Genomic DNA, 25475 nt, shown 5'->3' with positions numbered 1-25475 from the left:
ACTCTTTGAGGAGATGGGAGAGGGTGGGGTAACAGCAGCTGAGCGACGTGTAGCATTTAAAAGCCCAGGCTAGATAGAAAAACACCTGAGGCTGTTTTATATCAGTGCTTATGGTAGAGGAGGATATAAGCCAGGGACGTCACTGTATCATGAAAAATCACAAGGGCTGTGCGTGGGCAAGCCCTGTCAGTTCTGCTGTGCAGCATCAGTGACATATTAACACAGGCGCAGTGAGTCTTATGAAAGTGCATGACTTTTACTCGGAGTAACTTAAAACTACTTAAATGGAGAGGCCACAAAAGGGTATGGGTGCAGCCCCTTAGCCCTTTAACACCAACCGCCCATGCTCTTCATACAGATATCCTTGTGTTCCCTCATATTGTAGAAAGATAGATAGTCAAGCTTTAGGATTATTCCCATTCTGGCAAGATATCACCTGTGAAAAAGAGTCCCAAGTTTATGAAGATAAAGCAGGAGTCAAATTAAGAAAAAATACTAAGGCCCATATTTATACTTTTTTAGCTCCGCATTTGCGCCGCTTTTTGACACAAAAGCACAGCAAACTTACAAAATACAGTTGTATTTTGTAAGTTTGCGCCTCTTTTGCGTCGAAAAAAGGACGCAAATGGGGTGCTAAAGAAGTATAAATATGGGCCTAAAGGAGAGAAAAATGAGAAATTAAAAAACTCGTAATGGTCTCAGAAATTAGATGATAGTGTATACCAAATCACTGCACGGAACTGCACAAACACGTCCTGATCCTCACTGCTGATCACCAATTTAAGAAATTGGGTTACTGGTTGATATAGGTGTGAGCCCTGGTCAAGTAGAAACCGCAATCCTTGTCAGTGTAAGGCATACGCAAACACAGATTTACCAGTGGTGAACCCAATGGTAGCTTGGCACAGAGTAGTCAGGTTTAATTTAGAGGCAATGCGTAAAGTATGTGTGCAACACCACACAAGAAGATCGTACATGATTTTTGAAAAATAGAGCAAAATTTTATCAATATAAAAATACCAAAACAACAAAAATCTAATCAGTAGACCCAGAGTTATCAATTTTCAAAGAGTAAAGTGTAAAATAGCACCTATAAGCACAAAGTGTCCACTGCTGCTATCTGGTCATGCTGGACCGGGTCAAAGTCAAAACTTCAGCCCGACTGTGATGGAGCGTGGGTAGGATACAGTCCCAGATTATTCCCTCTGAAGGTTTAGCTCTCAGGTTTTGTGACAATAGTCCTGTTTGCGTTGGAGCGAGCCGCGATGAGCAAGGAGAGAGTCATGGGAGGCTGTCGGCATGGGGTGAAGAGAGGGCCCGGTGTTGCAGACTGGCTTGTTGACCGTCCCCAATGACAGTTGCTGCTGTACGAACAGACAGGCTGGCGGTGACTCTCGCTGTTTTTTGGTGTGGGCGGAGCGGTCTTAGTGTGAACGGGCTTGTTCGCTTTGCAGACGCCAAGAGTCAAAAGCTTGATTTAACAGCCCTTAAGCCACATCAAGGGTCCAGGTCTTGAGAGGCACCGTCTGAGGGTAAGGAACTCATTGCAGCTTAATCCAGGAGCTGGTTTTATATCCTTGAAACTTAGATCAGGAGACCAGCAGACTAGCCCTTGGAGTCTCTCTGGGGTCCTGGGTTCAGGATGAAGTTTCAGGTCCATTTCTTCTTCCCCAGGCAAAAGGGCAGCAGGCAGCAGTTCAGCACAGCAGGGCACAAGTTTCTTTAGAGCAGCTGTCCAGCAGAGTTGCAGTTCTTGTAGCATCATAGCAGTCTTTCTTCCTGGCAAAGTATCTATAAGTTCAGAAGTGTACTGAATAGTTAATGTCTGCGTCCAGTATTTATACCACGTTGTGCCTTTGACGTGGGGGAAAAGCTTCCAGGAGTTTCCCTCTGAAGTCCCCATGCATCCTGCCGTCCCTGTCCTGGCTCTAGAGTAACTAAAGGGGGTATGCAGACCCTTATGTGAAGGCATGACACAACCCATCCAGGTGTAAGTGGAGCTCTTGCCAGCTGCTAACTCCCATCCAGCTGGAGATGGGCCCATCCAAGCACACCTAACCTCCCTATTTTGTGTGGCTGTATAGAAGGAATATACAAAGCTCAACTATCAAATATACCCAGTCTTGTGACCAGAGACAGGCTACAGCCAGTAAATTGGTAAGGCAAGAAAATGTCAACTTTCCAAAAGTGAAATTGTTAGAATTGCAATTTAAAATCCAACTTCACCATATGTTAGGATTTTAAATTGTAGTTCCAGATACACCAACCATGAACTGTGTAGTGGATCTTATTTATTTTTATTGGGAATCAGGAGACAGCTTAGCCTTCTGGCTTGCAGGCCTGTTCCCCGTCACCGAGTGTGACTTTTAACCTACTTAGCTTGCTCTGTTTTAGTGCATTTATTTAATTATTTCCTCCAAGATGGCTGCTGTGTTTATAGTTAGGAATCTGTTTTGATTTTCACGTTACCAGTGTCCCTCTGTGAAGGCATCACTATCAGCATCAAAGACAAGTGATATACGTAGGTATTCACATCATGTCCCTTTCCCACTTACGTGTGACAGAAACATGATGTACTTTTGGAAGGAATTGTTTATGTGAGTGCCGCCCCAAGCATGCCTTCTTATCCATTGCTTGGGAACATACCTGCATCAGGGATCCTACAAGATCTATTTAGGAAAATGGGTTATTGGTAAGGGCAGGTAAGTACCTACACTTAGCAATAGGCCACTAAACTCCACTTAGATCCAGTGAGGTCTCAATAAATTAAACCCAGCTCAACCCTTGGTAGCTTGGCTATAGAAATAAAAAGCGCCAATCTGGTCATCTGGTTGCACCTAGACCAGGACAAAGTCAAAGTTTAAGGCTGACCGCGATGGAGCCCTGCTCGGCTACAGCAAGCGGGAGGCCTCAGTCAAAAGTTTGCCTTCGGACTTAGTCATTTTCTTGAAGATTTTCTAAAGCGGGATGAACCTGCAAGTCAGGCCGGGTTGCGAATGAGGCAAGCCGGCTAGAGTTGCCGCGGCGGGTCGGTCCCTTTATGGAGCTTTTTTCCAAAAGTTGTCCAAACTTCGGAATCTTCTTCCAGATGTTCTTTCAAGGTTCTTTTGGTGTCCACAGCTCACCCCAAGGTTCCAGAAGCTCTGAGTTGCTCCCAGAGGATGGCCAATCAGAGCAGAGCACTACAGGGCTGAAGTTGGCAACTTTTTACGTAGAGTTTAAAACTCTTTACCTAAACAAGTTATATTAAATCCAACAATTGTAAGTTGTGGGATTTATTATGTAAATTAAAATAAAGTCTCCCCATTTTAGCCTATGGAGGCCATTCACTACAGTGAGGGAAACACTAATTTGGCTGTTTTACCTCAACAGGGCTTACAAAACTATTTTGATAATGTCCCTGCTTATAGTTACATGGCACCCAACTGTAGGGGCACATAGGGCACACCTTAGGGGTGACTTATATGTAAAAATATGGTAGTTTAGGGCTTTCGAAGTGCTTTTAATTATAAAGTCGAATTTGCATGTAACTTTAGTTTAAAAGCAGCCAGCAAGGCAGGCCTGCCTTTAAAATGACCCTGGGCACCTCAGCAGTGCATCTATGGGTGCACTACCTATGCTGGGGTCCCTAAACCTACATACCCTACCATATACTAGGGACTTATAGGTAGGTTGACATAACCAATTATAATTAGCCTAATTTGCATACTGATTTTAAACAGAGCACAGGCCCTGGGACTGGTTAGCAGTACCCAGGGCACCATCAGAGTCAGGAAAACACAAGCAAAAAGGAAAAATGAAGGCAAAAAGTTAGGGGGCCTCTGCAATCAGCCTTGTTTTCTCACAATCTGTATAAATACATCTCACACAGACGAGGTTATCAGAGGGATCACTACCAGATGTCATCAATGCTACCTATGCTACACGTCGCCTTGATGCAGACGCAGCCTTTGTGTCCCCACAAAGTCTGATCTAGAGTCCTCATTCCAAGGTAACAAGGGTTTGGAGGAGCTTCTCATGGACTTGGTACTAGCAGATTAGGTTTAACACACCTAACTCTCTTCAGGTTAGAGATTAGGTTCATCATGCTAGGGTATTAGGTCCCATTTGACATCCCATGTTATTGCAAGATGGTGGGGGTCTTTATATTCACGACTCTTGTTTTTGCAATTCTGTTTCTTGCACTGTTCATTATCCTACTCATTGCAGCCCATGCATTTTACAGTAGATTGCAGTCTTGTTAATAAAACCTATTGAAAACTTTACCGCATCTCCTTCAATGCCTGTGTGTGAATGAGACTTGTTGCTCATGTGAGAAAAGGGTGCTCTCCGTTTAACCACAACTCCCCTGAGATGTCGCACTCTTGAGTCCATGCATAAAGGCTGACACAAATCACCTTTTACTATTTGGGTTTTGGGTGAGGTACTGCTTTTGAGCCGGGACGATTGGGCCGACAGTTGCGACTTTTTGTAGGATTGACCTAGTCGCCTGCAAACAAAAGTGCTGTCATCCCTAAACCAGCAGTCTTGCCTAGACCAAGAGTCCAACTACAACACTGCAGGCTTCAATTAACTTGCTGGTTTGTCCCACTGAAAGGATTTTGACTTCTAGAAAAGTCTCTGAATTCAAATGTTGAGGACTTCACCAGGAACAATGTCAAACAGCAACCTGACGATGCCTTCCTATTGCCCAACTTTGGACTTTAGCTCTCTGACTTTTTCTGCTTTCGAAGTCAAGAGCGTCAAATTTCCCACCAGAGCCGAGGCTTCCACCAAAGACCCATGCTTCAGCCAGCCACGGTCGACAAGCCCCTAATCGAATCCAGTCTGCAACCAGACCTGCCAACGACCTCATTGACAAGGACTTTTCTCCAGTAAACCTTTCACCGGGACATACCTGCTCCCTGCATCTGACCTAGTCTAGCGTGACCAGATTTCCACAGCTGCCACCTTGCACTTTTTGGTGCTAGAATTATGTATAATTTCTGAAAATCATATCTCTGGTTCACCACCTCAGATTGTGTTGCTTTGGTGTCTATCCACTCTTTAAGATTTACTCTGCTCTAGGACTGAGAGTTTTATTATTCTGTGTTTTCTACTTTTTAGCTGTTTTGGTACTCTTACATGCTTTATACATGTCTCCTAAGTTAACCCTGTCTGCTCTGTGCTGGAGGTACCAAGGGCTGAGCTCAGGTTTAAATTATTGAGACATAGCTTGATTTAGTAAGTAATAGTGCCATTAGTACTCAAAGGGGACTACCATGCAATTCAACTAATAACCCACTTTCTGAGAAGACACAACATACAGATATTATAGAGAGTAGGGCTACTTAATTACATCAACTGAAACCACCAGAATGAATAGTAAGGACTGCATGCCAGTGGCAACCTGCCATCGTACCTGCCCTGGATTTTTGCAAGGAACTGAAACAGGACAACCTGAGTTCTAGGAGGGCTCCGAGGGATCCTCTCCCTGAGTCAATTTTGAAAACCATGGGGTCAAATAGCGCATTTTAAACCAGTTTTCACTTAAATTTGCCAAAAGCTATTAGCTTTAAAAGGGCACTCATTAAATATTCAGACACTTTCATGGAGTGCTAATTAACTCTGATAGTCCTAATGAATTCATCCTGATCCTTTTCAAACTGTAGTAGGAGGGCCCCCTCACCATATGCCAATAATGATCCCCAACATGCTCAGCCCAGCAATTTGTCATGCCAGTGCGAACAGCATGTGCACACTTCATGTTGGCGCATATGCCGATGGTCTGTGCATGCTTCAGCGTTCAGCAACACGCAGTACAGACTTTTCTTTTTTCATCCCACTTCTTTCCAGATACCCACACAAGCTGTAACAGGTTAGGGTGGCTGGCGGACGCTGTAGTGCTGAAGCTTGAAGTACATGGGGCTACCTTGACTAAATACAGTGCTGAGCATTGACAGAGGGGAGCCCATGTCCTGCAGCAGGCCACCGAATTCTGAATTCGCCTGCCCTGAACATTCTGCCATGGAGCAACTCTAGGCGCATGTGCCAGACATCAGATGGAATTCACTGCCTCAGTGTCTGATCCTCACTCACAGGATTTTTGTCTACTATAAAAATAGTGAATAATGGTTTATTATTCACAATTAGTAAAGTAGAAAAAGGGACAGAAAATAGGGAGAGCGGACCCCAGAAAATCATATGAGTATGTCATCCATGATGCATGTGTTAGCACATAAAGCCAGACCTGCTGGCTTTTCCCATGCCTAATTTGAATGAATTTGATGCCTTAAGCTTTCACTGTTTCTGTCTGTAGTTTAGAATGGGTCAGGTACACTTGTTGTGTAGCCATTTTAGGTATAGCTCCATGCACTTTATTTTAATACACTAGGCCAAGCTGCTGTGCACTATAACCTAGATATATTTTATTCAGCTTTATTTTATTGTTGTTACAATAGCCACTTTTACGGTCTTGTTTTATTTTCTGTTTATCTAACTGTTTTTGCCTAGACCAGCACTTGTCTTTTCAAACAAGACATTCTTGCTAACTCTGTGCTTCTTCCAAGGCTACAGAACCGTACATTGCCAGTGAACGTGGTAGAGGTTTATTCTCCAACATTCCTAGAAAATACGCATCCTTACATAGGGACATTTTCTCAGAACATCAGCTGTTTTATTATACAAACACTTCCCTGTCCCTTACATGTTAGAGGGAGATTCCAGCCAGAGAACCACAACTGTCTGCTGATTGCCGAATGCTTCTATACAGATGTTAACGCAGACCGCAGGCCTTTGCTCAGGTATGGGGGATGATGTCTTCCCAGGGGATCCTGAAGGGCAGAATTAGAGCTTAACATGCTGTGCTCTATCATAGCCTAGGTAGGAGTTAGTCTATTGACCATAGTGACAATATGATAGTATTATTTCTATGCTTCACTCCCCTCGTCACAATTTTAATATTGTCATGCTGTGTCGTCCTTGTTATTGCAGCTCACGCTTTGCTATCTAAGATGCAGTTGTTTTATTAAAATCATTATTGAAACATATACTGCCTTTGTTTGTCATTTTATATATGAGACTAAGGTAACTGAGAGAAACGGATGAGACCTGAGTGACCACGGCTTCCCTGAGAAACCAGTTTTGTCATGCGCTCGGCTGCCCAGTCATCTCTGCCCTCGGGTAGAGATGAGGCACTGCTAGTTAGCCGAGCAAAACCCAGATTAGAGCGACAGGTGTCACCCGCAGTGGATTAGACTTGGACTCCCACGCCGCGGGCGATTCTGCCGCTCAAAATCCAGTAGTCTCATTAGAATAATGAGAGCCTACGCGAAACACGAAGGTCAGAATTTCCATGGGAATGAAGCACTGGTTTGATCAACCAAATTAAAAGGACTTATATATTTGCATGTAGTGTTTCATCCTTCACGAAAACCAAGCTGAAAATAGCATTCTTATGGTGGGTAGACAAAGTCAGATAGGAAGGATATGAGAAGGGATATGATATCCTGTAGGAAGGATTTGAGAAGGTGTGGATTCCATTATTTTTTTCAATTGGTGGTTGAAATGTTTTAGGGCATTAGGTTTGCAAGAGAAATTTAGGGGATGAGTGTTTCATTCAAGGGAACTATTACTGTTTTACGGACAGGTGGGTGATATAAGATTTTTATTCTCATTAGTTTAGGTGTCTTTGTTGAAATCTGCACAGAGTCACTGGAAGAAGGACAAGATTGTTGAATTGATTAGTTTGCATTCAAGTGACTCCCTGAGGATAGCAGTAAGCACACTCTTCCCACTCTCTACACCTCATCAGTATTAAGATCAAATACTGGTATGGAGGGTGATGATAGTCAAGTTTCTAAGTGAAATAGCTTCCAGCTCCAGGGTCAGACTGGAACAGAAAATACTCATAGACACAAAAATAAAAGTGGCCCCTATGAGGGAATCAGATTACTAAAAAAGTGGCTCTAATTTGCAAATCAGGAGCAAGATAAGGGAGACTGCATGCCTTTGTTCCTACTGCCGGCAATGTTTATGATAAAAGGGAAATCAACAATACAAAAGAGCCCTGCTGACCATAAAACAGGGCCACAAACAGCCTAAACACCAGCCCAAGGCCTCACCTGTCAGACCAGCGCTTCGGGCACTGCCAGGCTGCTGGACTCTGTCCCGATCACAGTCTTGGAAGAGGACAGATAGGAAAGTGGAATTAGAGGCTGCAGACCTACAGATCAGGGTGGCAGCTTTGGTACAATGTGAATGAGACGTGCCACTGTGTTTACAAGAAGAGCTTCTTTTAAGGTTGCTTGGGAAGATTACCCTTTTGCCCATATTTAAAAGAAAATGACGGAGTGCAACGTTGCGCCAAAATTGGTAGCATGGAACTCCATCATTTCACAATGCAGGGATGCACCGTATTTAATTGAATAGGACACACCCCTGTGTTTTGTCCCCTGCTCTGGCGCTAAATTAAGCTGCCTGCACCAACGCAGGCATCCTTGCACCATTGTGCAAGGTTGTCTATTTGAGGGGTCTGATTGCTTATGTGCAGGAAGGTGTCCTTTCTGCAGAATGCAACACACACAGAAGTGCCAAAGCATCATTTTGAAATGATTGTTTATGCGCAGGAAGAGACACCGTCCCGCACATAAACAATCATATCTGGCATTTTGATCTTTCTATGCCTGCTGCAGAGTGCAAAAAATGAGGAGGAATAAAAGTATTCCTCCTCTTTGTGCCTTTCTAATTCCACCCCTAGGGTGGCGTTAGATTTTGGCACTACCTCAGGTTTACAAAATCTCGTAAATCTGAAGCAGCGTCAAAATGCAATGGGTGTTGCTGTGGCACGTCCACAGCAACACCCATTGCACGCCCCTTCCAGGCAAAGGGCTACATGCTGAATTTACAAGGTGGTGTTAAGCCACAAAAAGTGACTTAACGCCACCTTGTAAATATGACGCAGGGCATAGCACTAACGGATCATCACTAAAACTGACACTCCGGTGGTGCTAGGGGCTCTTAAATGTGCCCCTTTGTGATTAGTATATTGAGCTCAGGTGTTTATGGATGAGTTTTGAGATCTGTGATCATGGAGCTTTTTGGTATGTTGAATATTCTGAATCTTTAGGGTTTGTATCCAAGTTATACTCATGTTGACAGAAGTCCACAGAGGAATCAGGATTATAGTTCCTGGGATGAAAGTACTTGTACGGGGGAGAGATGGAGAGTATGGCTTGTAGTTTTCATATAGTTTCATGCATTTGGCAGTAGATATGAACTTTTTAATCTGGTCAGTACTGAGTGTGAAGCAAGTAATAACATGTCTCACAGGAATCATGCTTATGAAAATCCTTAGGTGGAGATTTAGTTTGTTTGTTGTTGTTTTGGTTTAGCTTTACTGGACCAGCATGAGGTAGGGAGATGGTGGCAATCATGAGGGCTGTGGGCAGTAGCGTAACAAACGTCCCACAGACCATGTGGTGCGGGGGTCTGAGCTCCAGGGGGCCCCCTCAGCACACTACACTGTGCACAGGCAGCAGGCACTTGACTGGGCCGATGGGTGAGAGGGCCCCTCCAGATACTTTCCAAGCGGCCCCTCAAATTATGTTACACCACTAGCTGGCAGATTTGTCCTTACCAGTATTTTGTACTGTGTCAGTGCAGGAGTAGGTCTGTTCATGGATACTGCTACTAAGCTGTCTACTTTCATTCCTCAGGGGGCATCTGGATGACAGCAGCGAGATGGGTTTATTGAAGGTGGATAAACTAGTGTTGTCAGTCAGTAGAATTGGTATGCATAGTGTAAGTGCTAATATCACTAGCCACAATGAACTAAGGCCTGATTACAATTTGAATTTTACTGGCGCTTTGCATGTGAATTTACTGTTGTTATGGTAAATCAATTTCATTACCATCCAATTGCAAGTTAAATCACCTGGAAAAAAGAATTACTGTGTGGGACCTATTTTTCCAGTCATAAAACCACACAAACCTCCTAATTTCATGAAGTTTAAGGCATACCTTTTCCACATTCATATATACCAGCAAGAAAAATCACATAGGAATTTACCACTCAACTTGTAATCAGTGCCCACAACGAAAAAATACTTTGCCCCAGATTTACAAAGGTTTTTTGCCAGGTTTATGTTACTATTTTAACGTAGACCTGAAGCAAAAACTTCTTTTGTATTTACAAAACAATGCAAAATGTTTTTTTGTTGTTTTGTAAAAAAAAGTATTACAACACATTGCGCTGCCTTACTTTACTTTTCGCCAGCGAGTGTTGGCGCATGGGCATTACCATGCATCCACCCATGGATGTGACGCAAACCCATATCTATAAAGGCTTGTAGGCATTGATTTGTGCCAAAACTCTGTGCCATCTTGATGGTGGTGTAACAAGGAGAAATGTCTTAATTTCTCCTTGTTTGTTATTTTCTCTGTCCATGTGTTCTGTGTATGCCTACCACAAGGCAGACACCCCTGCACCATGAATTCTGGCTCACACAACTTGTATTTAGGGCTGTAGTTGCAAATGTATAAGGCAGTAAAGGTGTGGTACCATAAAAGAAAACACATGCCCAGTCTGCACTAGAAAAATCCAAAACACATGCCAAGTTGAAAGATCTCTGAAATAAGAGCAACATGAGTGCAGGCAAGTACATCAATTCAGGCTAATAATTTCCTGGTGAATAAGAAAAGAGAGTAGAAAAGTATTCATGAGCTAACTTAGAAAGAAGCTCTTACTTGAAATAACATTAGGCATTTAGATACCTAGGGCAAATGTGCAAAGCAGTTGTATAGTCACAAACGCAGAGCTTACAACGTAAAAACAGCTTTCAACTATGTTCTAAACCCATTTTAGGAGTCAGTAACTTTCTAATGACTTCTAAAGTGGGTTTAGCAATAGATAATAAATCAGTATAAAGAAGTGACGTTTTGTAGGCATCACTTCCAAACAGGTATTCTTCTTCATATGTATCAATGGCTTTGGACCCAAATAGCCTTGGTAACCCATTTGCAAAAGGGAAGGGATTCCCCTTACTCTTAGTGAATATTCATAAACGTTTGTCTGGGAGTAGTTTAGGAGTAGGCAGTGGTCAATGGGTCTATCTGCAAACTCTCAAACTAAAAACAGGTACCTCCCTGTATGCAAAGAGAAGCCATGGCCAGAGGATGTCCCACGAACACCTTATGGGTTCTGGCAGACCCATAATCATGCCTTTCAGGGTGCAGTTGAACCTTTCAACCAACCCATTTCCTTGGGGGTGGACAGCATTGGTGAACTTGTAGGTCACCCCACACTCATCCACACATAAACTTCATATAGGTAGATATGAAGTTGGTACCCCGGTCAGAGACCACCTCCTTAGGGAACTCCATGTGGGTACAAATCCCCACCAATGCCCAGCACACCACAGGGGCTGTCGCTGATCTCAGAGCAGAGATGTGGATTTACTATCGCCCAACGCGCGGGACATATTGTTTGGGGTCAAGGGCAACAAGTTTTCATGTTTATTTGGTCCTTGGGACAAGTAGGCCCAACCCCCTGTAGAACAAACCCTTTGGCTGCCGGTTTATAGAAAAGACACTGTCTGCAGTTGAGGTAATATGTGTAGCCAAAGATTAACAGTGTTTGAATTTGTATTTATGGTTCATTATTGAAAAGCCTTTATTATTAGGTGCTGTAAAAAACGTTTTAAGGTTACACTGCATAACTGACAGCGGTTACAGTAAAAAAAAAAAAAAAAAAGTGTACGCACGTTTGACAATATGAGGCTTAGTTTAATGCTCCAAGAATGCTCTCTGATTATATGTAAATGTTTGCAGAAGCTTGTAAGCAAGAGTGATGATTCTTTGCTTTCAAAATAAAATGTTCAGAAAAAGATGCAGGTAGTAAATGAAAACCTATTGCTACTATGAAATATTAGGTTCTATTTTTTTGAAGTGTAATTTAGCAAAATGTGTTGATGCATGCTAGTATTTCCCAAAAATATTCCTAATGGAAAAACAGTTTAACATTTTCAACAAGATTATGGAAAGAATGAAAATAAACAAGCATTCGTAAAGCCAACTGATCCAACATTTTTTGTGAGTCTTTTGGTTTCGTCAATGCATGTCTTGTTTTAACGTGGCTTTTGTAAAACTTTATTGTTGTGGGAGCTGCCAGGCTTGCACCATTGTAATGAACACTGGCAAAAAGCAACCCAAAACATTTTTTGTCTCAAAATAGCACACATTGCCACTAGTGGTGTAACAAAATTCCTGCAGTCCCCGCGGTGCAGGGAGACCCCTCCAAGGGGACCCCTTCAGCACAGTGCCTGCCTTATGTGGGAGCGCGGGGGCTCCACGTTCTTTGCAGAGGGGCTCCCTCCAGTTTCGTTATGCCACTGATTACCACATTAGTTCCTGGCACTGAACAAATCTATTTTGTGTGCCAATACTCACCTTGTGGAACTGCAGAATGTGATCATTCACAGTAAAGCCAGCAAATAGATCGATAGATCGATAGATAAATAGAATATTAATAAAAGCAAAATGTCTTGGTCAACGCCAGACCTAATTAGGGACCCAATTCTTAAAGAACATCACAAAAGTGCACCCATGCTATCTGTCTTTGAATTAGTGGCCTTCCAAAATTCACAAGAACTTACAGAAGTCGACAAGGAAATCGTAGTCCTTGAAAATATTTGTGAACTGTATTTTAGCAAAAGCACTAATGCATGTGTAGATTTGCTCATGCGAAAATCTGTTGAGTGTTCACAAGTTCACATTGACTCCAACCACTTTTTTTCCCAATCTTGTAAGAACTACTTCTGCCATTATCAGGAGTACATTTCCAACCTTTTTCAGCATGGGGAAAGATTAGAGAACAGCTAGTGACCATCCTTAAAACATGCAAGCTAATATCCTTAAAACATGCAAACTAGTAGGTTTGCAGACTCAAAGGGATTCCAGCCCTGGAACTATTGCTTACTGCTTCCTCCAGCCCTCGTACGTAGATCTGAGGAAAGGTAGCAAAATAAAGGAATTGCTATTGTAGGGATTGAAATTGCAGGTAGTCAAGCCCTACTTTAGTATTTGCCCTGGCATGATCAGAGAGGCTATTATCGGAACTCTTACAGAATGAGATTGCTGCCATCATTTCTTGCCACACTACATGGCACCAGAGAGACACGTAGATTTTTTTACAGGACAAGTAGATTTAAGAAGCAACCTGTCCCATGGACAAGTAAATATTTTATTAAATTCCACACCCCTGCAGAGGGGTGGCATCTGGGTACCGAGTGGCATGGTCCACCAAGACCAGGACAAACCTGTTGCCCATGGCTGTCTTGGGGTCCAGAGGCCCCACAATGTCAATTCCCACCCACTCAAAACGGGTGCTCACAACAGGGAATGGTTGGGAGCCTTGCATCTCCCCCCACTCTTGACACTTCCCTGGCAAGTCTGGCAAGACTTACAGTATGCATCAGAGTGCCGGTGCATCTAGGGCCAGTAAATGTGGGTGACACTCCTCTCAAAAGGTTTGTCCTGAACCAAATTTCCTGCTAAAGGCACATCATAAGCCAGACCCAGTAGGAAGGTTGTGAAGCTCCCGGGTTCCACCAGCACTCATATAGCACACAGGAGGCCATCCTCACAGTAAATCCAGGGTGATCCAGGCTCCTTGACAGTGCCCTGGTCTGCAGCCTGCCGCCACAAACACTCAAGAGAAGGGAATGTCTTCTGCACCTTGCAGAACTCCTCCCTGGTGGGACCCCCCCTTCTTGCTGCCAATAGGTCAGCTCAGGCACAACCCCCAGTTCAGCCACTAGTTTTCCTGTAGGCTCCAGGGAGTCCTCAGGTGGACCGTGGGAGCTTCTGGGGCATGTTTCCCACACTCCTTGCCTCTCCTATTCCTGGCAGGCACCTGAGCCACTCTTTCAGTGTCCAGGTCCTCCTGATCACTCTGACTGGCTGCCATAGACCGGGTGGTCACACATGTCCACCCAGGCAGACCCAACATCTCCAAGTGTGACAGGCATGCCACCTCACTCCATCATGAATCCTCCAGGTCGTTACCTAGCAGACAATCACCAGGCATGGTTGGACTCACACCTACCCTCAAGGAACCTGAGACCCCCCTCATTCTGTCCCCTAGTGAGACAAGGGTCATTTCTTCTGGTTCCCACCATTCTCCTGGAACCAACTCCTCCAAGTAGGACCCTCACTCCAGGGGAAGGTAGCAGATGAAAAACGACCTGTTGATGATGGTCTGGAGGTGCGGGGCGATGATGTCATCGGCTTTGTTGAAGATGAAGTGTGGGCAGGAGTCCGAGGGGGCTCGGAGTTCATGGTGACTTTGGTCTCTTCCGTGTTGATGTGAGTCCAGGCGTTGAGGGTGATGGCTGGGGTTGTAGGTTCTGTGGTGGTTGGCTGGGTCTGGTGTCCGAAGCTGTCGTGTAGGTCAGTGATCTTACGATGGAAGAAGGTGGCGAGGGAGTTGCAGAGGTCTTGTGGGGGGCGTGATGGCGTTGGCGTTAGGGTTGGAGAGCTCTTTGACAATGTTGAAGAGTTATCTGCTGTTGTGGCTGTTTTTGTCCAGTCTTTCTGTGAAGAAATTTCTTTTGGCGGCGCGGATCAGTTGGTGGTGTTCGCGGGTAGCGTTCTTGAGGGCAGTCATGTTGTCTGCGGTGTGGTCCTTGCGCCAGGCTTTCTCAAGGGTACGTCTGAGGGGAGCGAGGTTGTCTGCGCAGTAGGTGATCCAATTCGTGAGGCTGAGGGCTGCGTCGTTGGGGTCGGAGGAGAAGGTGGGTTGGTTGTCGTTGAGAGTGGAGAGAAGCTGTTCCTCGGGGATTTTGTTCCACTGTCGACGTGGGATGGGTTGTGTGCGGAGGTGGCGAGTCTCGCGTCGGAAGGTGAAGTGGACACATCTATGGTATGGTATGAGATATGTCTACAGGGCTTCCCATGTGGGTGGCAAAAGCAGTGCTGCAGGCCCACAGGTAGCATTTGATTTACAGGCCCTGTGCACCTCTACTGCACTTTACTGGGGACTTACTAGTAAATCAATTATGCCAATCAGGGATAAGCAATCATAATCACAATTTACCCAGGGATCACTTGCACTTTAGCACTGGTCAGCAGTGTTAAAGTGCTCAGAGTACCAAAACCCAGCAAAAACTAAATCCAGCACACAGTTAAAAATACAGGAAGACAGGGGAAACCACACCAAGGAGGCCAGGTCTAACAAATGCCAAAAGGGAGCTAACTAAAGGCAACCCTTAACTCAATGGAACTGGCTCAAAGCTGACTATTTGTGTATTTGTTCGAAACCAAAGGTCTTGGCTATGTCATACGTACAAAATTATGTGCAGTGCAGCACTTTCAATCAGTTGTGAATGGGAAGTCACATGCATTGGCACATGAGACTGTCTCATTGGTGCAGCAGCTTGTATTTAGTATATGTACACATTTTCATAACCACTTGGATTCATCAGCGACTTTTGCTTTCCAGGGTATTCCGTTGTAGTGCTCTTCAACAGTGGAGTAAAACATCACAAAGACCCAATAATTGATTTTCTGCACATGTTTTCTGATTGTAATTCAGCATATTAATTGTGTAGTGAACTAACATATATGTGTCCATTCTAGCACTTCCCTGTGGTGAGAACAGTCACTATGAGGTCTGTGGGAACGCCTGTCCAGCCACCTGCTCTGACAGAACTGCCCCTGCGACCTGCACTAGACCCTGCGTGGAGACCTGCCAGTGTAATGATGGTTATGTCCTTAGTGTCGACAAATGTGTCCCTGTGGGAAGCTGTGGCTGCACTTCCAATGGCCTCTACTACAAACCCAATGAGGAATTCTGGTCCGATGACAAGTGCCAAGTGCGCTGTAAGTGTGACCCAACCCTTGGCATGGTGGTCTGCAAGAACACCAAATGTAAAGACAGCGAAAAATGCATGGTGGTCAACGGAGTTCGAGGCTGCTTCCCAGTCAGCTGGTCCACTTGTACAGGCACCGGAGATCCTCACTACACCACCTTTGATGGCTATAGATACGATTTCATGGGCACCTGCGTCTATCAGCTGGTTGGCCTCGTCTCCAAGGATCCCGCTCTCACTGCCTTCACAGTCACAGTTCAGAATGATAACCGCGGAAGCAAGACAGTGTCATACACCAAAGTGGTGACACTAGAGGCCTACGGCATAACCATAACCCTCAGCAAAGATTTCCCTCGGCAAATCTTGGTAAGTATATAACCTAATCAAACAATGATCAGAAAGTGAACTGTTAAGGCTCATGGTGTCTGTGGTTGCTAGGCAACTCTATCCTGTTCAAATAGCAAAACAGTTATAACTCAAATTCAGTATCTGATAAATGAAAAAGTGAGGAAAAGGTACTTGAAATCATATTTTGCATTACAGGCATTTACATTGTGGTTCTAAACACTTGAACAGACTGGCCCATTTGGGAAATTTGGAACACTAATTTTTCATTAATAATCTTTTTTGAAAAAACTCCCTCAACTAGTGTGGCAGGGAGAGGAGCGGTGCCAAACATAAACAATCTTCCTGCAGCCTCTGCAGATGTTTTCCCTCTCTTGGGTCTGCCTCCAATAGCCCAAGTCACGTAGTTCAGCAGCCACAATACACTCCTTCCCCAACTTCTGACGTCTGTCAGTGCTCCTTCTGCAATCCTGGCTCTCCCTCTTGGAGCATGAGAAGCATGTCTGCCAAAGAATATATAAGTGCTGCTCCTACTGCCAATGTAAGAGTGAAAGCAGAGAAGTCCGTGGACAGCCTCTAAAATGAAATGAAAAAGAGATTTCCAAAACCACATTAAACCGCAGGTATCATGGCTCTTTCCCCAGAATCATCAGGCAAGATAATGCGAGCTGGTGAGAGCTCACCTACAGCTGGAGAATGGAAAATTTACTAGCTATTGAGATGGAAAGTTTCACTTCTATTAAGGACACGGAGACAATAATTCTGCATTTCTTTCTTCACTTTTTATTAATGGCAGACTCAAAGATATGAGTAAAAACAAACAATCACTATATATCCCATGAACACTAGGGGTTAGGTAGCCATTGCAACCAATAAACGATCACAACACAGTCAGATGTATATATATTTATTGTTTTTCTTGTAACTCTCCTTCACTGTAAGAAGTTAAGTTTCACGCTCCTTCAATCAGCTTTTGAGTCATTCCCATGAGAGAATCAGCACTCATTAGTTCTGTTCCTCAATAGCATACCACTAAATCCAGTTAAAGCAAGTATACAGTCATAACAATAAATATGTATTGGTACAATTGATGCACAGCATGAAAATCAACATCAATGCAGATATAAATTCATTTAATGATCAGATATGGCATACTTCCTGTAAGGTATTGCTTCTCGGGTGGATAGAGCCATCTCCTCAGGAGGTTCAGGATGGGATAATCATCGCCTCTGTGTCCTTAATAGAAGTGAAACTTTCCTTCTCAATATATAGGACATTTTTCATTATATGTCAGAACCAGGGGTGAGGAGTATTTTGCATGTTTAAAGTTTACTTGCTAACAAAGCTGCGGCATCAAAAATAGGTTTCAAATAAAACCTTTTAAAAGTGGACTCCGAAGACCAGTCAGCTGCATTCATGATATCTTCCAGCCTACCAACTACCTTCATACCATGGCCCCTCTTGTGGAGTGGGCTCCAAATTGATGGACATTGACACCTGCATCGGCCATAATCCACCGTACTCACCTGTCAATGGAAGGGGAGGATACCACCTTGAAAGGCTTTTTGATGGAAATCAAAAGTTGCGGTTAACCTGACGGTCTGACCTAAGCTGTTGTTTCCTCTTATGCTTAAATGTACCTAATCCCAAAAAGCTTAGGGGAACTCTCAAAAGCAGTTACTGACCTGATATTTGTTTTGGTCTGCCTGGATATGGTGAACGTGACACCTTCTGGTGTGAAAACCCTTGCCGTGATATCAAGGCCCTGATGTTAGAAACTCTCTTGCAAAAGATCAGACAGAGTAACATGTCTAATTTTGCTGAAATCTTATTTCTAGAGAAGCTTTTGTTATCCTGACAACTTAAAATTAAGTGCAGAACCAAGTTCATGTCCCAAAGACTGGAATATCTGTGTTCCAGAGGTCTAGATAAGTGAATGCTTTTCATTAACGTACACCTAGGGGTGTTCTCCACTGGAATGTTGTTGATGGGAAGGTGTCCTGCAGAGATCACTGATCTGAAAGATTTCACTGTGCAGTAAAACAGGCCTAACTTTGCTAATTCTGCTAAGAAATAGAGATGTCTGTAATTTCTGCTCCCACTGTATCCAGGTGTCTCTTCACACACCAATAAAGCCACCTTCTCCAAGCCGACTTGTATCGTTTGACGGTACTGTCAGCCCAAGTCTGTTGTATGAGTTGTTCAGCATTGACCGAAAGTCTGATGTTCTCCCATCTTCGCCTGAAATCCTTCATGCCATGAGTCTGAGATGGCCCTGACGTACCGATAGGTGCAGCTCCCCTGAGGGCACTGCAGAATCTCTGGAAAGGATGGCAGTGCTATTTGTGATTGCATAGAGAGCTGCAGGAGCATCAGAAACCAGGCTTGTGATTTCTATATTAGAGTCACTAAAACCAGGGATGCCTTCTGACATCGGACTTGAGCCGCCATTCTGGGTAATAGTGGGAAGGCATAGGGTTTTCCAATCATCCCGATCTGAAGGAAAGTGTCTACGTCCATAGCTCCAGGATCCAAATTCCAGCTGACGTACTGGGGAAGTTGCGCATTCACACTGGATGCAAAAAGGTCTGTGCTGCAGATACCTCATCTGGCCACCAAGGCCCGGAACACTGAAGGGTGCAGTTGCCAATTGCAGGAGTCCTTGATGTATCAGGAGTCTGCCACTGTGTTCTGTGATACTGGGAGATATTCCACTGTCACCAATATCTGACTTAGAAGACAATAAAGCCAGAAGTCTTTTACCAGCTCCACCAGTTCCTACGATCGAGTGCCCTCTAGGTAGTTGCTATATTGTACAGCTGAGTGTGGTCCACGCAAAGGATGATACAACAGGAGACTTTGTACTGGGTAAGGGACCCAGTCACAACGGAATCCGCCAGGAGCTCCAGGCAATTGATATGCATGTTCATCTCTTCCTCCGTCCATCTGCCTCCCATGGAGATCTCCCCTCATCTGCCCCCCAGCCATGCCAGCTGGCATTGGATTCTGTGATCAGCACTGGGGAGGACCCAAAGATCACTCTACCATTCCATGCATCAATGTGGTCTATCCACCATTGTAATTCCGTTTTGGCCTCTGTCGTCAGAGAAATCAGTTCTGAGTAAGTGAGGCCTCTCCAAAGATGGACTACCTTCAGTCGTAGAACCTGGTATTGCAGTGGACTAGGGAAGATGGATTTGATTGATGAGGATAAAATTCCAACTATCCTGGCCAATTGTCAGAGGGAGATCCTGTCTCTCTTCAGAACATTGGACAGTTCCTGGTGATCTTCCATTTCAGTAAACTCAGCATGGCCAATGTCAAATTTATGAGGAACCCTACGAAAGTCATGCTCCTCACCGGAGTGACTTCCAACTTCGGCCTGTTGATAACAAACCCCAGATCCTGTAGGAGGGAAATAGTTGTGTTTAGATGGCTGATGAGCCGGGAACAGGATTGGTCCATCAGGAGAAGGTGGTCCAGGTATATAATCAGCCTGATTCCTTTTGTTCTGAGGACTTCCACTACTGGTCAAAGTAGGTTGGTAAAACACCATAGTGCTGACAATAGGCCAAATGGGAGAGCCTGAAACTCGTAAATCTGGCCCCTCCAGGTGAACTGTAGGAAGCGACAGCGTAGAGGAAAGATGAGGACAGTGAGGTAAGCGTCCTTCATGTCCAGCCATACCATTCAGTCATACTGTAAGAGAAGGTCCCTCAATAGGTGGATCCCCTCTATTTTGAAGTAGCAGTACACCAATCACTCATTCCATAACCCCTTTCCCTTCTGCTCTACTGAGAACAAGTTACTTAGAAAGCCATTGGGTTGTAAGGATGACCAGTGAATAGCTGCCTTGTGGTGTAGTTCCCCTACCTCTGAATTTATCAGAGTCTTCTCGTGGTCTGCAAAGAACAAAGGGGTTGGGCGTACCAACTGTACAGGTGATCCATTGAATTCTATGTGGAACCCTTGTACTGTCTCCAAGACTTATGGGTCCACTTTAATTTCTGCCCACCTGTGAGTGAACTGTTATAGTCTCCTCCTAGCCTTTCAGAGAAAGAAAGGATAATGCTTACTGTTAACTCCTCCCCGGGCATTATCCTCTCTTCTGGAGGCTTTGTTGTATCTGCCTTACCCTCCCATGTTGGGAAAAATAGTGCCTTTGTGGCAGTCATTACAGCTGCTGTTTTTTCTGGCTTGACTTCTGTAGGGGTCTTGTTACAGGGGGCGGCCAGAGGAGCGACCCTTCCTCTTATGGCTCAAGCAAAAACCTTCCCCAAGAGAAATCTGGACCTTATCAAGTGCTGAATAAGTTGCCACAAATTTGCCCAGCTCCTTCACAAACGGGTCGTTGAAGAGATTGCCCTGAGCCACTGCCCCTGCTGCCAATGTCATCAGTTCCCCTAACTTTGGGTCTTTCTTTATTAACAGAGACCTATGTCATTCAGCAGAAAGAGTGAAGTTGGTGATGCCCAGCCCGCCACAATGTTGATAGGCAGTGGGGTGTCATTTTGCTAATCCTGTTCAGCGAACTCAAATATTTTTGAGAGAGGACCAAGGATGGCCAGAAGTTTATCCTGACATGCCCTCCAGGAGTGGTCAGTTCATTTTTTGGGGTCCCTCGTGTATTTGGAAAAGAAAGTGCACATCGTAGGATCAATGTCTGGTGTTGCTTCCACTTTCCTCCCTAAAGAGGGCCAAGGGCACTCCACGCAAATGCGGTTTCTGACGTCCTGATCTAATGGTTGCCTGATTCTGCTAGCAACGTATACTGCCACTTTGTGTTCTGGTAACCACTTGGAGGACCTTGGATGGTGTATGAAGTCTAGGTCAAACATGTCATCACAGCATGCTTCACTTTCGACGGGGTCTAAGGCAGCAGAAACAGGAAGCATTGGTCGCCCACAGTCATAGCCTTCGTCTAAGAAAACCTCATTGTCTGAATTGCTCTCCTCTTTTGTGGGGGACCGCAGTCAGAGTCCAAATTAGGGGCAAAAACGTCCCAATTTTTCCCGAGGAAATCCTCCTCCCAGTAGTGCATGTTTCAATGTGTGTGCACTCTTACGGAAGGTCTCTCGCAGCTGATCAAAACCTTCCAGGCACCCCCGTCCCGCTTCTATGTTTTCTGCAGTCCTGAGGAAGACATATCACTGGGTCCTGCCTCCTTGTCCCTGGGGCCCCCTGGTCTCCCAGATACCAGCTCATCAGTATGTCAACCTACTCCTGCAGAGGTGCCAAGGCTCTGGAAATCACCTGGAAAAAATAACTTATCTACCTCTGCAGGGAGAGGATGTTAGGGAGGCCATTCCTTCTCAGCCGTTAATTCTGCGGTATATTCATGATCTCTCAAGGCATCCATTGTTTGGAGGGTCAAAGTACCAGTAAGCACTGCCAATGCGCCCTTGCAATATGTTTATTTCGGACAGCCCCTCGCATGGTGCTCAAATAGGTCCTGCTTGAGACTGAAATGCAATTTGTAATCCAGGCCACAAGGTGGCATAATGTTGGAAGCCGCTAGGGCCAGGAAGGGAGGAATTCAACTGTCATAGCAGTGTCAGGTGAGCGCTGGTAGGAAGAGGCAGTGAGGTGTTTCCTAGCAGTGAAAACCTTTGATGTTTTCCCTAACGCGCATCAGGAGCCTGATGACAAAGGATTGTGTTGGAAGTGACTTCACATCAAGCGAGTCACAATAACAACAGTCAATGCTAAATGAACAATCCCAAACTAAACTACACAACCCAAGAGTCGTTAAGTAAAGCAGGGGCTTAACTGTTGTTAGCAGTGAAGAAAGAGGAAGAGGAACAGACGTCATTAAAATACATACATCGGTCTGTGATTGGTTTATTGGTTGTCATGGCTACCTAATTTGTGGTGTTCTTGGGATATGTAGTGATCATTTCTTTTTTACTCACCATCTTTGAATCGGCTGTTCATAAAAAGTGAAGAAAGAAATAATCCTCGCAACTGGTCATGACATATAATATTGTCAGTGGCACACGCCCTCAACCTGGGGTTCTGGAGAGTGTAGGTAGAGGCCTGGGAAAGTGGTGCAATCTAAAAAGCAAAAAAATGGCTCTGTGTCACCACTCACTGCTATCACAGCAGCGCTTGGCACCCCAACCAAAAAAAAGTGGCACATCAGAAAGCGGAAGATGTTGTGAGAGCTCAGAGGCAAAGAAGGCGGAATCACTGAGCCTGCACAGTTAGTAACACCAGAATAACATATGAGCAGGGTCATGTAAACAGTAAAGAATGATAGGACAGATCTATGTTGATCTACATAAGAGAGGTGGTGGGACATGGTTTACAGGATGACCAAGTATAAAGAAGCAGGGGCAAGAGTGCAGTTGACATTTCCTGCAACTCTGATAGTCATGTGGAATAAAAAAATGCAGTGAGGAATATGCCGATGCACTAGGATGGTGAAGCTTTGGATCAGTGCTGTGAACAATAACCCGTGGTTTAGGTTTGGGAGGGACGGGGAGTTGAGAGTGGGAGGATACGGGGGATGGTATATCTCAGTTAAATAATATTAACGTGCACTGCGCAATAAAGAAGCTAGAATAATGACGGGAAGGGGAGAGACTCAAATAACGTCTTAAGCCTAAGGAATCTGGGCAAGGGTGCACATAGTGTAGAGCATGTGGAAAAAAAAAAGTCGTCTTCATTCTAAGCATAACAAATTAGGCAACAGGGTGGTATACCCTCCCGATTTAAATGCTGGCGGACCATAGTTTGTCCACAGCGGTAACTACTCTTACACCACTATGGCCAAGCTTCTCTCACAGCCTAATGAAATAAGGGTTGTTGGATAACTGGTGATAGAGCGGTCCTTAGTAATAATTTACCTGTGTTCGGACGCTCTTTAGGCCGATGAATCTTTTGACTAAGTGGGACTCTCCGTACTCTTAGTCAGTCAATTTCATTAAATCAATGATCAATAACGAACATAAGCAATACCTTGATCGACATAACACTTAACAATTAATCCAGAATACATTTCGGCGAACCCTGACCTTTCAGTCAGGAATAACCACACCTGTTTATTCCTGTTAGTGAATTTTATTTCCCTATATTAACAAAGCTAGCACAATATAGATGTGTCTCAACACCAAATGATAAACATATATGAACATTAATAGCTGTCCATAACGGCGAAACAAGTGCAATCTATGTAGCATTTGAATAACAAGGCATTCGATAATGGCAATGCAAATCACTAAAACTATAATCTGTAACGAACTAATTGCATACATTTAGTCAGCATAACAAGATCTCAAATTGCATCGTGCGACATAAGGAATCCTCGTCTAACCTCAAATTAGCATCGGCATGTGGGACTTCATGCAAAAACAATTTAGCAACATTAATTTGGAAAACTCCTAACTAGGGCTCTTATCAAAATCAGCAGTTGGTTACCTAAAGGAAACACAATGCAATTGTACAATTTCCTTTCATATTTACCAATTACGATCAGCAATCAAGGAAGTCTTCGTCTCACAGGTACCGTTCTTCGGTCAGCATGGGTCGGGGCAAAAGGGGCAGGGGTGGACGGGGCAATTGCCTCACGGCGGCAAAATAAAACCACTACTTCATGCAAAGGGACAGTTCAAAGTTAAAGTCTCTAGGGCCAGAATCATTAAAGTCTCTTCCTCTCGATTAGAGAAAGCATCAAAGTCTCTTTCAAAATGGCGTCGCAGCAAAGTGGGCCATAATAGCTGCAATGTCCAATGTTCGTAATCGCTGGCAAATGGCTACCTTCTTCTCGTGCACCTGGTTTAAATAGACAACAGTTCAAATCCAGTAGGGTCTTCCATTGGAGGGTTCATAGGTTAGCTTCAAATTGTCCAATCAAAAACGACAGTTCTCAAGCTTTTACTTAAGCATACATTATCCTTGGAGATGGGTACGCAAGTTGCAACATTTTATACCAATTAGCTCACTTTCAGAGCCTCCATTGTCCGCACCTGCAAATCGACCTTGGAGTAAAGAGAAAATATGCCAGGCTGGCACGAAATCTTAAGATAAGCATGTGAACGATCTCAGTGGAAAAGTACAGCTTCAAGCAGAAATACACGTTTAATAGCACATTGGAAAAATACGAGCATCTAAACCGTGAGACCAGGCAACTAGGCCGAAGCCTGCACTAAAGTAATGCTAAGCTAAAACATTTCAAACAAGCAAATCACAGCACACGTTTACGATTATGTCGGATTAGTGCAATTCTAATACACCATGTTATATAAAGCACGCTTATAAATGTTGGCAAACTACTCTGAGGGCACATTTTGTCCCCGTACAATCTTTATTAGTTCGGTTAAAGTCACACATGATTATGTCACACTACGTTTACGCGTTAATAAATGTAAAACCTTCATTTTCTGCTTCATCAATCCCTCCTCTGATGACTACTTGTCATCACACCAAATCATGCCCACAAATTTTATTCCATTAAAATTCTGTCAGTTCTCTTTTCCTTTTAGTTCCCCTAGTTTTCGCTTTGTATTCTTCTGCCATTCTTTTCATTATTTTCTCTTCCTTCCTTCTTTTAATTCTTTCCATAATCATTATTATTCCCCTTTTTATTCCCCAAATTCCAAATATGCAAATTATTACTATTAATATTCCTTCTATTATTTTCAGCAATATTCCATTCCAAATTCCCCCAATCCAATGTCCCACTGAAGCAAGTCCTTTTCCAACCTTCTCCCACACTCCTGGTTCTTTCAGTTCCTTCAAATCTGCACTCTCTTTTGTTAGATTAGCAAGCATAGTTTTAATTTTCACACTATTGTCAGGAATATATGTACAACAGTGTCGTGCACCAAGCATTTTGCAAACACCGCCATCCTTTGCTAAAAGAATGTCTAAAGCAAGCCTATTTTGAAGAGTCATAGCTCTTTCCGCTGCAAGCTCAGCATCTATCAGGATTATAGCACCTGAAAACTTTGTCAACATGTTATCCACTATAGTAGACAACCTTCTTATTTTGATGGAATTCAACACGACTCCCAACGAAGGAATCATGGCTCCAAATATATCTCCTACCACAGCAGCTGCGGTCTCTCTTTTCTGGATACGATGGGATCCAGATGTCTTTTGAATCATCGATAGGTCATCCAGTTGATAAACCTTTGGGAATACTATACCCAAATAACATCTTCCCCACCATCCCTTTGGAAGACGATAATAGGCATTATACCCACAAATGTAATATACACCTGGAATGACAGGGTCAAGTCCGTTCATCATGAATGTCCATTTGGCCTTAAAAATAAACGT

General features: G+C 44.1%; 1 protein-coding gene and 1 pseudogene across 1 annotated transcript in view; both read left to right on the top strand.

Moving 5' to 3' along the window:
• LOC138247076 (IgGFc-binding protein-like) overlaps positions 1 to 4919 on the top strand; it is a 226221-nt pseudogene extending 221302 nt beyond the window's left edge.
• The window catches only part of LOC138247075 (IgGFc-binding protein-like), a 145655-nt gene that overhangs the window by 80419 nt on the left and 39761 nt on the right, over positions 1 to 25475 (top strand). Inside the window, exon 2 of the mRNA XM_069201820.1 lies at positions 15616 to 16214. Within this exon, the coding sequence (XP_069057921.1) occupies positions 15882 to 16214 (333 nt within the window). The 5' untranslated portion in view covers positions 15616 to 15881. The remainder of the gene's footprint in view (positions 1 to 15615; positions 16215 to 25475) is intronic.

This window comes from Pleurodeles waltl, chromosome 7 (assembly GCF_031143425.1).
Source record: "Pleurodeles waltl isolate 20211129_DDA chromosome 7, aPleWal1.hap1.20221129, whole genome shotgun sequence".
NCBI classification, from domain to species: Eukaryota; Metazoa; Chordata; class Amphibia; order Caudata; family Salamandridae; genus Pleurodeles; species Pleurodeles waltl.
Note: the sequence above shows the minus strand (reverse complement) of the source record. Positions and strands in the feature narration are given on the sequence as shown.